Source organism: Rhopalosiphum maidis, chromosome 2, assembly GCF_003676215.2.
Source record: "Rhopalosiphum maidis isolate BTI-1 chromosome 2, ASM367621v3, whole genome shotgun sequence".
Taxonomy (NCBI): domain Eukaryota; kingdom Metazoa; phylum Arthropoda; class Insecta; order Hemiptera; family Aphididae; genus Rhopalosiphum; species Rhopalosiphum maidis.
The window spans coordinates 35192121-35206769 of NC_040878.1; the positions used below are offsets into that span (position 1 = coordinate 35192121).

General features: G+C 25.1%; 1 protein-coding gene across 1 annotated transcript in view; it reads right to left on the reverse strand.

Moving 5' to 3' along the window:
* Nucleotides 1-14391, reverse strand: part of LOC113553616 — a 76045-nt gene extending 61654 nt beyond the window's left edge. The window contains exon 1 of the mRNA XM_026957023.1: nt 13838-14391. Within this exon, the coding sequence (XP_026812824.1) occupies nt 13838-13931 (94 nt within the window). The 5' untranslated portion in view covers nt 13932-14391. The remainder of the gene's footprint in view (nt 1-13837) is intronic.
* Between the last annotated feature and the right edge of the window lie 258 nt (nt 14392-14649).

The following is a 14649-nucleotide window of genomic DNA, read 5'->3' on the forward strand; positions in this document are numbered from 1 at the left end:
GAAAACATAATAATAATATGATACACGGCCACAGCGGGCCGGCGATAATTCATTTATTTTACAACGAACGCTCATTGCTCATATTATATACATTACCTATTATATTGCGTATATCATTGTGTGTGGATACATTACGCGGTATGGCGTGTGTACACAGTGCACACGATATTGCATACGTTCGCGGTGCACACGCTTAGTAATTTTACACGAGTTGTTCGGAGAGTGCAAGCCCGTCTGTAACACACGACGGACGGAGTATCTGAACCCAAACACGCTCTCGAAATGGATCCGTCCGCTCTCAGTGTCGATTATTAAAGGCGAAAACGATTTGTACGGTTACTCGGCTATCGCGTGCATTCGAATAGTTTAAAAACCGTTGCCTATAGTTTACACGTCGGTTTTTATATCCGGAAAAACGGGTGTACATTATAGTAACACCGTTGCGGGGAGAGTCCCCCTCCCCCCGGCCGTCTTGTCCGAAGTACAGTAAGATAGCAATTTTAATATTAATAGTAATAGTCGTCGCATCGATGCCGCTGAACCGAAAGCGACGACGCGTGTTTCATCAATCTGCTTCCGAATTTGATTTCGACACACGCACAACGACACTCGTCTGCGCTGTATTTATATTTATACATACGTATACGTTATGTGTATATTCCATTCTACGTAATAGGTTTTACGTATCGTTTGTTATATACCTATACGGTTATATATTGCTACGGCGGCAATGTGAATTTCACACATCTGTTGTTTGTACCGACAAATCTCGACGACCGCATACGAAACACACGCGCCTAATAAATATTATATATGACGTACATAATATATATTATACATGTGTACGGAATAGCTGTCGTTTCGTAAGACACGTCGTCGACGGAAATATTGTGATAATCAGACGACGATTTTGAACGCGCGTAATTTTTATTTTCGCCGAAGCCATAATTTTATATTGTATTGTACATTATTATTATAGCCATGAAGTATAATAATATAATTTTACGTGATTCGGCCGCTGTACGTTTATAATACGCACACGGAAGACCGTATAATAATAATAATAATAATAATCATAAATCGTAATAATAATAACAATAATCGTATAACACGTTATGATATTGTAAACGTCTCTGGGGTGTTGTACAACCGCTCCAACCACCACCTCCCCGAATACAGCTTATGACTACCGGGTTTGAAATTCGCTAGATCGTCGCCGAGTATTGGGGGAGGTACCAACTCGCGTGTAAGTATTTAGACGGTGCCACGATGGCGACTCTTTTTCTGGCGGCGCAGATTTGTTGTCGAAATATGCGGCTACCTTGTAGTTTGATAGTACTACAGTTGCGCACAATTTTCTGTATACTAAATAAAAATAGGCAATACGCATATTACTTTTTCGAACAATATAATATTATATCGTGTAACATATATTATAAGGTATTTTATATCAAGTCCAATTGTAAACTTAATGTCAAATAATATTGTTTTATTTATTTTGCACAATAATTTTGGAATTTAGTGCAATGTACTCAAAATGTATGTGATTCATAGTTAAAAGTCGTTTTTTGATAAAAACAATATTTAAAACACGACGTTCATAATCATGGTATTGATCTGAAATGCGTACGTATATTGTAGTTTATAGTTATAAACGCACACTATAAACTTGCAAGAAATTATAGACAAAAGTAATATTTTATTATTTTACTTTTTTTCATACTCGCCGCCTCGCTCTCTCAAGAATTTAGTGTATGTGTAGTTTTATAAAAACTCAATACACGTATACACTCAAGTACCGCCACCAATGATATATCAAGGACGAAACAAAACATTTAATATAATTATTAGAAACACGATATAATATAAAGTATATTTACAGTATCATCGCTCATCGACCTTAAACGGTATTATATTATTATAATATTATAATATTATAATATTTGTAATATGACCTATTAGTGAGGCTCCGGCGAGTATCGTCCCACTCGCCCTCACACTATTATAGTACCTGTATGTTATATAATGGAGAATATATCCGAACTTGGATCACACCGACCGGATCAAATAATATGATACAGGGAATCGCGGATGAGACGGTAATATGAAATATAAATAATATTTCATAAAATAAACATATTGAACCTGTAATATATAAGTACTGTTGCGAAATTTTGTGCGTTTTCAAAACTTCTGGAAATTTACCAACTATCGGCGCCAATGTATTGTGTGCAAACCGAAAAACAAGAAACACGAATAACTAGTCTCTGCATAGGCTATATGTTTAGATAATATATATTAAGCATATATATATTACGAGTATATGTACCCAAGTATAATAATAATTAATTGCACGAATGGTTGGTAAGAAAGTCCACTATAATCATAGTATTATTTTTGTAATAGTTTGCAATAGTTTGCAGTAGTTTAGGTGGATTATAATAATAGTAATTATGTTCTTGTGGCTTAAAAAAAAATGAAAAATGAAGTTATACAATAAAAACAATAATAATCTAATTTAATCTATTAAACGACAAATTCAAAACGCATCTCATCCAGCAAGAACTGAAGTCGGATTGAAACCTAGTATTATTAATCCAAAATAGGAATCGATATTTTGAGACATGACTTTATTCTGTTATTATTTCTTGAATATGCTTTTCGAAACAACACACCATAGGTTAATAAACTAACCTGTGTTCTTCACTAAAGGTAATTATTTTTATTAATCATTAATTTAAATAATTGTATTATTAGAAACTGAAAAATTTAAATGTTCTAATCTGACTTCTCCATTGAGGTTTTATTGGTTCCACCACATACTTTTATACTGTATAATTTTAAAGGTAACAGGAAATATTTCAAAAGCATGACTTTTAAATCGATAAATTCTAGTTTTTAACTATTTTTGTCTACACATGCGCAGTCAAATAAATTTCTTAAATTAGAACGACTGTTTTAGAGACTGGATGTGGATCGCTTTATTTTTTTCAAGTATCTTTATGGTTTTTATAAAATGAATTTCAATACATTTTCATAGCAGTTTTAAATGTTTAAGTTTCCTATATTGTTTTTAAATGTTTATAAAAAACATAAAAAATAATATCTACAAGGTTATATAATATATAGTATGATATAATTGTAATTCATAATAATGAATGATTATTGATAAACGATATTTTTTTAATCGTATACAATGTAATAGAATATCCTTTAACAACGTTTAATTTTAATAATGGTCGTAAGAGTAATATACTTTATTATTATAAGGTTATGTAGAAAAAATGAAAACCATGGTCAGTTTATACTAGCTATTTCAAGTAAAAAAAAAACATTTCACATAATTTATTATTATGCATTTTAAATGGATATATGCAGGTAATCCCATATATTTTTTTTACTATGGATATTTATAGGCACTTGAAAAAAGATCACAGTCTAAAAATGTGTTGTTAGACGAAAGCTAAAAACACTTTTGCTTAAATAAATAAGTGTACAGCAATGAAAATGAATTCCAAAAAAATTATGCAGTATTAATCATAGGCCATAGCACTACCCAATTTGAATTGAGTATGCTGCCAACAATAATCGATCAAAAATATTCATTTATTGGTTATCTATACTAGATTTATCATAATTAGTGAATTTATATACATTTTACTAATTTAACCATAGACAAACTGAATACTGATAATTTATAAATATATCGTAACTAATTATTGTCAAAGTGTCATATTATGTTATTTATAATATACACTTATTAACGTGATTGAATAAAAATCTCACTACTAATTTCTATACTTGTAGGCAAATAATGTTATGTTCTGATTTAAAGTCATTTATAAATAAAATATAAACCTACTGCAGTGATTCGGTTGATGCATTGCATTCAATATTCATTATATAAACATAAATAATACAGTCAATTGAAAACCAAAATCAACTTTTAACAACTTTTCTGTGATTAAATACATATAAAATGTTTTTATTATATATGAATATGAAAGTAGTTACATAAAATTATAAAATAATAAAAGAATTAATTAATATATTATGTACGTTGGATGAAAAGTCATGAACTCAAAACTATTTACTATAGATTTTTAAAGTTTTTCTTCTATAAGAAGAGTTAATCTTCATATGTTTTGGTATTTTTCTTTAATTAGCACATAAGTTTTTAAATAATAGCTGGTTAATTAATTTACTTTAAATATGCATTTTCCTACGGTCTCGTAAATTTTTGTAAAATGTGTGTGTACGTCATGATTTTTTTTTTATCAAATAACACTCATTATTTCTAAATATAAATTCGTTTTCGAGAAAAAAACATTTAAAAAAGATATGTTTTCAATATTTTTTATGGTTATAATTTTTTTATTTTTTTACGATAAAATACATTTTAAAATTCATATTTTGAAGTAAAATGTTTTTGGAGTTATTTTGTTAAATGAAAATCAAAATTTGGAAAAATAGTCTATAAGTTAAGAGTAACTTAACCTCTAACTCACTCTTCCACTATGCCATCCAAACTTATAACTCGTAAACTATTTGTCCAGGTTTATGTGTAAATATAAAATCTAAATTTTTAAATTTATATTTCGAGATACTCTTAAAAAATATATTTGAAATATGTTTTATTTTGACTAAAAATTATGTAAAAAAATATACTACGACATTAATAGGTTTCAAACTATTAAATGTAATTCGATGAAACGATAAAAGAATCACCATATATGTACATATGTATTATTGAATCAATTATTAATATATTTATATTTATGAATTAGGTATATAAAGTTGTAGGTATTCCAGATTAAATATGATTGAAATTTTAAATAGTTACAAAGTAATTTATTACACTGTCTAAAAAAAATTAAAATTAAAAAATGTAAACTTTGTATAATATTAGGCTATTCATATATCCCGTAAAACGTACATATCATTAAATCCACTTCAGTTGTGTACTAATATGTTATTTTCATTAAATGTGTGGGTTCACTTTAAAACATAACATTATACAATTATATAAATATATATATATATAAGTAAGTATAAAAAAAATATGTTAAAAGCGTTCTCAACACATCTATTATACATGTTCATAATAAATAATAGTAGTTATATAAACTATTATACTATTTATCATATGTCATACATACGTCATACACGTAAAAAAAAACTTTATGTAATAATCAACTGAAAATTTGAGGTTTTAATAATCAACAGTCAAAGAAAAAGGTTGAAATAAACAAAACTAATATAAATGAGATTCATTTTAGGAACAGAAGCGCTACATATTGTGTAAGATTGAACAATTAAAAAAAAATATATTGAATTATATATGTTATTCATAAAAAGAAATAAATAGCGATGGTAACAAATTAAAATTATATTACTAATTTTCTATCGAGGAAGCGATCAATCGGAAAGTCTACAATTCAAGTAGATATTATATAATTTTGAGAAAGAAATTATTTTCAATTTTCAAAAGTAATATTTTTATATAATAAATGTATACCCTATATACCCTGTATATAAAACTAATACTCTCAAACAAAACTTTATTTATTATTTTGTATGTATTTTGAGAGTGTTGTGTTCCATTAACGCAAATGCTTGTTTTCGACCATTTTCTTAAAACTAAATGCCTCTGTTTTGGATTTAAATACAATTGTTATAAAAAGATAATTATTATTATTGTTATCTATACTCTAAAATAATTGGCTAAAAATATCCTAGAGAAACAGAGGAATCGATATTAAATAAATCTTAAACCATTAAATGTGCCTATACTTTATAGCATATATTGATGCAGTCGGTAATCCACCATTAAATATTGAATGGTATGTAGCAAATTATGTGATATGTAATGTACACTAATATTTAGCCAAAAAATAAACCATCCAATTTAAAAATAAAAACAATTATCAAAGTTTAAAAGGTCAGCTAATAACAAAATTCATATTTTGTAGTTTTAATGAGTGCGTCAAACACCAATTTATGATCAAATAAACTAATCGAACCATTTAGATAAAAATGTCAAGATCTGATATATTGAAGCCCTCGCCATGGAAGAATTCAACACAGGTAAATCCTTTAGAGATGAATTAGATTAAATTGAAAAGTGGGTACTTAAAGTAAAGGGATATTATTTTCAGGGATTTATAGTAAACATGACAGTTACATGTTTTAACTATTTTATCTTTGTAATATTTATATTTTTTTTATATGTAGTGGGTATAATACTTTTTGAAGATTCGCTTTTTTTGATGAAATTAATGGTAGTTGTAAGTGAGAAATGAGGATAAAAATAAAATCTAATAAAGTGATTTATCAACGTATTTAAAAAAAATATGTGTAAGCTTAAATCAAAATAATGATGTTTAATAATAATATTGTTTTACCATTACATACAGTAAACAAATTACTAATTATTATTCAACTGTAAATTTACAAAATATAATATTTTACTATAATGAATTTTTTCAAAAATGTTTAATTTATTGTTTTATCTATAAACTATATAAATCATGTACGAGTAGTATTTTATTATTAGTAGTATAATATTCGTATGCAATAATATTAAAGAAAAAATCAATAAAAAAAAATGTTAAAAAATAAATTATTATGATACATGCAATATATATGTATATCAATTATTTTGAATGCATTTTAAAAAATAAAGTTTTTTCATAGAAAAATTATTTTAAAAAAAAAGATTAAAATATAAAGTACATTATAGTAATACATATAATTAAGATCCTGAAGAGTCATCATTCGTCATGAATCTTACCTTGTAAGCACGTTTATTTTAAATTTAAATTATGAAAGAACCATCAAATCAAACGTTAATAAAATTACAAGACGAATAGTTTACACAGAGAATTTGTCTTATTTTATATTTATTATAACTGATAAAGAACCTAAATAAGATAATTTGGCAAAATTCCATTTTAAACAAAAATAATAAGCACCATTATTTATAATAATTATAAAACATTTATTATCTTCAAAGAAATAGTCAACTAACCAAATTTATATAACTTAAAATGTTATACAATTAAAATTGCAAAAATAACACATTAATCTGTACATTTTCTACTCAACTATAATTTAATATATTTATTTAATAATAATAATATTTACGGCGTCCGTATGGCACGGTATGTTCGTATGTATAATATTATAACTCATATTTTAATTATTATTTTAGTCACTTTCAATTACTGTAATATTTATTTTACAGAAAATAATTATCTCATTTAATAATGCATACAAACAAGTGATAGAATTAAAACTGTTAATAATTATTAACATATTATGCATTTTAATATAATGTATTTGTATATTAATAGTTATATTTTTTTTTACAAAATACCCAAGCAAAATGCACGTTTAAGTGCTATTAATATTTATGTAGGTACTATTTGTGCTAAAATCAAGATGTTAAAACAATTTTAAAAAAAATTAGGATTATGCCTTATTGACAAATAAAAACGGGATTTTAAAATACAAATAATGACTTCATAGTTAAACAGCTTTTATAACTTTTACTTTGTTTATACTTTTTAATCCTAATTTGAAGTATAGAAGTTGATGAATAAATTATTCAATCATTGTTTTAACAATTAATGAAAAACCTTTAACCGTAAATTTCCTTGTCTAATAACTATGTATATTATGTTATTTATTATTTTTTTTTTTTTAACAATGAATTTCACCATTTTATTTATTTCAAGTTAATACATTATTAATATTTCCAACGATTATAAAGTTTAATTATTTATTAAAAAATAAAAGTATTATTTTTAAAAATTATTTTCGTAGGAAAAAAGTATCAGGGTTTAAAATAATATAACTATGATAGCGGCATTTTGTTATTAAAAAAAATGTACACACCATCATTGCGGTATTACTAATTAAAATAATAAAAAAAACTGTAATTTATAAAATCAATATGCACACAAAAAATAAAAACAAAACTAAAAGATAGCAAAGAAATTAAAGTTTTAGGAACTTTTAAATTAAAAACTTAACTATTTTTATTCAATTAATGGTAACAAAAGTGGTGATTATTAAGAGAAAATACTTTATAAGTTAAATATGACTTTTTAATAAAATATCTCTAACTTTTCCATCATAACAAAAATTAGTTTAAATAGGTAAACGTTAACTATAACATATTTACAAAAAAGTATTTGTTAAAAGATATTTATAATCAATAGAAGTTTTAAATAATTTTAAGTGCCATAATCCTTAAAAAAAAAAAAAAAAAAAAAATGGAATTTTATATTTTTAATTCTTCAATAATCGATTTTACTATGTTTTATAAGAATAAAATGTCAAAAGTATGATTAAACCGCTTTTTTGAGATGTTGTAAATAAATTATTTGTTATAACTAAAAACTTAACATATAATACATAAATTATGAATAAAGCATAATTCAATTCAGTCAGATTGTTTCAAAAAAAAAAAAAAAAACGATTAGGTAAGTGTTTTAATATAGTTTAACCATACTATGAAATTGAACCATTCCTGTGCTTAAACCCTAGGGTTTGAAAAAAAAATGAAAATAATATAATGGAATGTATATTACGTTAAAATAATACGAATACTACCAATATACAACTTGTATAAATATAAAATATGTTGAAAATATTAAAATATCTTAACATTATATTTTAATGCTTAAAATATTATATAAAATGTACCTAATGATGCAAATTGGCTAAACAAACTTTCACACAGTTTCTTAATGACTAAAGAGGATATTCCAAAGGCCAATATGCACTTTGCGTATTGATACCAAACATAATACTACCAAATGCCATCTATAATTCCAAGACAGATAAAATTCTATGCTTCAGGAATTGTTGGCTGCATCACTCAGCTAGGACTCCAATTCCGTCTCAGTTAAATTCATCATCACCGCTAATCTATACAACAACACATAAATCTCCCTGCCATAGAATCTAGTATTTTAAAAAGCCTTATTTATATGATAATTTTGTTATACTTATATATTTTGTAATTTAATCCTCACATACATTATTTTACCTGTAATAGAAGTTTTTCAGTTTAATTAATAAAATTCAGTTAGTTGTTTTTTTTTTGTGTGTGACCATAATTTATCGATTAATTTAAATAATACTGCAAAAATACTTATTGTTAAATCTTTATAATATGGTACACTCACGTGAAATAATGTCACAATATTACCCGAATGGTTTTTAATATTATATTTTGAAACTTAGAAACTAATGTGTTTTAGTTTAACATTAATACTGTTATAATACAGTATAAAAAATATATAGAATTACACTTTTCTATTTTATAATATGTATTGAATTTATTTCCTTTCCAGTTTATTATTGATATTATCTGACAGTATCCAAAGTCCAAACATTATGCAAGTAGGTAGTTAATTTTATCACTTATATGGTGTGTATAACAATGAGTTCCTATATAAAAGCAAGCATTATTTATGGATAAAACCCTTAGCTATTTGATTTTTTTTTTTTTTTAATGTTAAATTTCTAAAAAAAATATTTAATGAATAAAAATGAGAAATTGAACCGTTGCCGTTGTAGTAAAAAAATAAAAAAATAGCATAGCTTCATGACAAAGGATAACCTTTATAAAAGTCTTTTTTGAACGCTTATCTTTGAAGGTCTGAAAAAAAAGATTAGGTTAAGAGGATATATCGACCTTTGGCACATTTGTCAATTCATCGTAGAAATTCGTATTTTTTCCTTCAGATAGTCCATGCAATATAAAGTTACTTAGACACACAATGCTTGCATTGTATCTGAGTGTCCTAAAGCCCATCAAATACGGTCAGCAGACTCAAGTTTTAATGACAAGCACTTGGGCGGACACTCACAACGAAATATATATATAACAACATATATATATATATATATTTGTTGTGTAAACGACACTTTGGTGGTCAAGAAAAATAACAAATCTCCAAAAAATTTTTTATTATTTGAAGCTTATGCATTTGTTCCATAAAAATGTCATTGTATGAACATTTTTATTTTCAACTACTACAAGTTCACAACGGTATCCAAATATATTTTAATGACTAGAAACGAATACCACATTCATATGTATGAACCTCTGAGAAATCATTATACTTACAATTTTCTATACCTATTAATTATATTATTCAAATTATAAAATTTGAATATACTGTATTACTATATGTATACATAATATTAAAGGATTTTCTATGATACGTAATAATTTATTTTTATTTTTCACGTGTCATATTCCTGTTAATTTAGGTAGTGGATTTATTTTTCATTAAAATAATTAATTGACATAGTTTAACAAGACTTTATTAACATTTTTGACTACAATAATGTTTATACATTAATATATACACGGATAACCACTCACTACACTATGAAATATATTATTTTCAATATGTTTACGACCTATAAATAAATTGTTGTAAAGTTAAATAAAAATATTATGATAAAAAGTTATTAATAAGTATTTTAAATCATAAGAAACTATTTATTTATTATTTTTTTTTTTTTGTATTTCAGCTTATACATTTGTTAATATACAATCATAAAAACATTCTTTAGATTCAGAGAAAAATCATACAATGTAAAATATTATGCCTTTTTAAAGTGGTACTCAGAATAAACTTAGGATATTACAAAAATATTTAAGCTTAGGTACTTACAATACTTATATATTTTATTACACTCATTATTTCGAAATCTATTAATGTTTTGAAAATATATTTTCTATAATATCCAGTAAAAATAAAACAACGTTTAAAAATAATAATATATGTTTTAATATTTTTATCGTAATAATTGTTTAAGTTCTTTATTTTTTTGAATAATTACATAAAAAGATATTTAAAAGAATTTTAATATGATAATATTAAATAATGTATACATTTTTCATTATGTTTATGTACGCTTTATGATTTAGAAAAATATTAATGTTTCAATTAAATTTATAAAAATCTCACCACTTTTACTTAAATTTATAGTAATATTTTAGTGTTAAAGTTTATTAAAGTGTTATTAAACTCTCTTATCATAATATCACGTCTTTTGTAAAAAGAATTCTTACATGCACCTAAATTATCTAACCGAGCACAGGTATTCGGTATAAAAACTCTTCTAATATTATTAAATTAAAATCATAATTAATTAATAACTTTAAATTAAATTAATGAAGTCTCATAAAAGGCTACAGGAAATATTTTATCCTTTGTGGTATGCGTTTATTGCGATATATTCTAGATGTCTATCATTATGGTTGTCCTCTATTTCGTGAATTTTTTTATATATATATATATATATATATATATATATATATATATATATATATTATATAAGTCATAATTACGTGATGTTATGTAAATAACTTACATCTATTATAACTTTTGATGTGTTGAAATACTCGTAAATACTGTTATTGGAATTTTCACGATTGAACCATTTAAACTATGTATAGCTAAACCTACATTTTGCTATTTCTTAAGTAAAAATCCAATATTAAGCTTATTTAAACTGGTAAATAGCTAATTTAATAAACTAATCAAAATGTTGGCGTATTTATTTTGTTATAGGTAACTTTTAGTTCTTTAACATGCGTGGTATTATTTATTCTAAATATAATATAATAAAGGTACATGTTTTTTTCTTTATGTGTTCAACTGCTTAATATTTTATGTAAAAATGTTAATACACTAATACATTTAATATAAAATAATATTTTTTAAAACTTTGTTATGCATACAATTATTCAATATCTTATAATGCAAATAAATAAAAAATACTAATCGTTTATTATATACATTATACAACAATTATTTGACTAATAGTCTCATAAATAATTAATGCCATAATATTTTTTTAATTACTCAAATTTATTTTTTTTATTATTATTGAATAAAACCTCGTGTTACAATTTATCATTAGCACTTGAGTTATATTAAAGACTAAATTTTTATATTTTTTATAGATATTTACATTATAAAATAATTATTTACATTAATAAATTAAAGATATAATGAATCAATAAGTATGAAACTATTATAATTTATTGTATATTACAATTTATTTTAAAGATTCACTATTTTATGAATAAATGGTAGTTGCAAATGAGGAATGAAAATAGGTGATAACTTATAGACTATAGTTAAGGGATTCTGATAAATATTTTGGAAGTTTTATACTAATTTTAAAATCTGTATAACATTGAGTTTTTTTCTACGCCACAAAAATTCTAATTAAGTGTTTATCCATCTATATTTTTAAAAAATGTATATACTCAAATCAAAATAATTATGTTCTATTATAATTTATAAAGTTTAAACTACCAAAATTTATATTTTTACTAATTATTCGACTATAAATAAATTAAAATATGTATAATATACAGCATTTGATTTTTTTTTAAATTCTTTTTATTTTTTTACTTTTTTTTCACGATATATTATCAATTAGTATTTATTTATTAAAATATTTATTTAATATTAAAATAATTATTATAAATTATTATTTTTAAAACAAAAACACAATTGATTATATTTTTAAAAATTGTTTGTAAAATACAGTTAAATATTTATAATATTGTCTTTAGTGTTTCAATTAAACGTTATTATATAAATAAAAAGCTAAATATTGAAGAATAATATTCAAATTAATCCATGGCATTATGCTAATAAAAGATTAAATTTCAATAAAATTGTTGTAGCAATTTTTCACTATACCCACCTACATAATTAAAAGTTAAATATTATTGTGGATAAAATATTTATCAATCACTATGATAAAAAATCAGCTATTAAAATGTTAAAGACAAATATTTAAATTTCATAATATTATATAAGCATTTATAAAGCTACTTCTAATGTTTATTTAAGGTTTTGACCTTTTAAAAATATAATTTTATTAATCTTATTTTTTACACATATAATCCAATAGGTATTTAATAATATATGGTATATTTTTATTCATGTTAATACGTATATTCAATTTATTCTATGGAATCATTTTAAAATGTATATGAAAATAAAAGTAATAAGAAAGAATTATAATAGTAATAGTATACCCAAAATCAACAAAATTTCATATTTATGTACGTCAATGGATAATAGTAAATTATCAGAAATGCATGTATTCGGAAATTGATAGGTGTCAGGTACGTAGTCCAGATTTATAGAAGTGTTCGTTTATTATAGTAATTGTATTTTAAATTAACAACATTCAAACACAAATGCAAAAATTGTAAATTAAATTACTAACATAGTTTTTGAAACAATGACCTGAATATTAATATTATTCTTAGTGTAATTAATTACAAAGAAATCGGTAGATATTTAATTTAATTTTACATATTATATTTTACTAAAATTTAAAAAAATCGAACATATTATTAATAAATATTATATAATATGTGTAAACAATTGTGCAATTTTTACAATTTGAAACAATCGAATTCGGACTCGATATCTTTATTATGATATTACTTTGGATTGAAAAAAGATATTAACGCGAGGCTTAAGTATGCCCTATGAGTCATGCGCTTAATAACACTCATATTGGTATAATATCATTACGGAAAAATCTAAAATAAAAATTTTGAATTATTACACGGTTTTTACTCGAAGTCGTTCGTGTTCGCAGTGATAAGACTCGCGTGAACACAACGTCGATGCTGTTAGACAGCGGCTAAGTCTAGGAATACTCTACCGATTCGCTACATAAAGTAGATAAGTATCATTTAACACATTATAATGATGATGATTACGACGATTATGAGATGAGTATATGATGGCATAATTGTGGAATCACTTACTCGGAATTCGAAAAACGACTAAAACGGCGACAGCAGCGGCGACGATTGCAAAGTACGTGCGAGCAGTTTTGTTCAAACGACGACTCGGTAACATGATTCTGACGTCGTGGTACACGTATCCATCACGGGTTACCGTGGTAAGCCAGCCGACGACGACGTCGGAATGGAACGGCCGATGCGGTGGACTCGCCGGTAAACATGTTACACGTTACGTGTTGCTAATATTATTTTATTACTATATCGCGCTAACAGTGATCGTTTATCGGTATCAGTGTCACGTACTGTTTAAATCACCGTCCAACCTAACCGTATTCGCGGAGTAGTTAACAGTAGTCGAACTGTTGAGATCATTCCTGGCCGGGCCGAGTCCGTACCAGTGCGTACGACGTATAATACAATGTTTCAACTGTGACGTTTGAATATAGCTAATCGTTTCAAGAAAAAACAATTATAAAAACGAAATCAAAATAGTCTTTATCTGTGCGTTTTTAATGGTGACTTTTTAAATTGTATTTTTTTTTAAACGTTTTCCGAGTGGACCGCAACGCGCGCAAGCAGACTGCGCTCTGGGCGGCCTCTAATTGGCACCGCCGCCGAGGGTACATCGCCGGACGCCCGCAACGACGCCTGGTGAGCACACGTGTTCGCGGCCGATGTGTTTTTCGTGCGACTTTTTTGTACCTAACAATGCAAAATTATATTATTATCATAAAATATATGTACATAGACTGCGATTTTTTTCCAGTTCTTCTATGACAAACCCGTCAAAAATGTCACAGACTTGTAAACATTTTAATGCAAAATAAAATGTA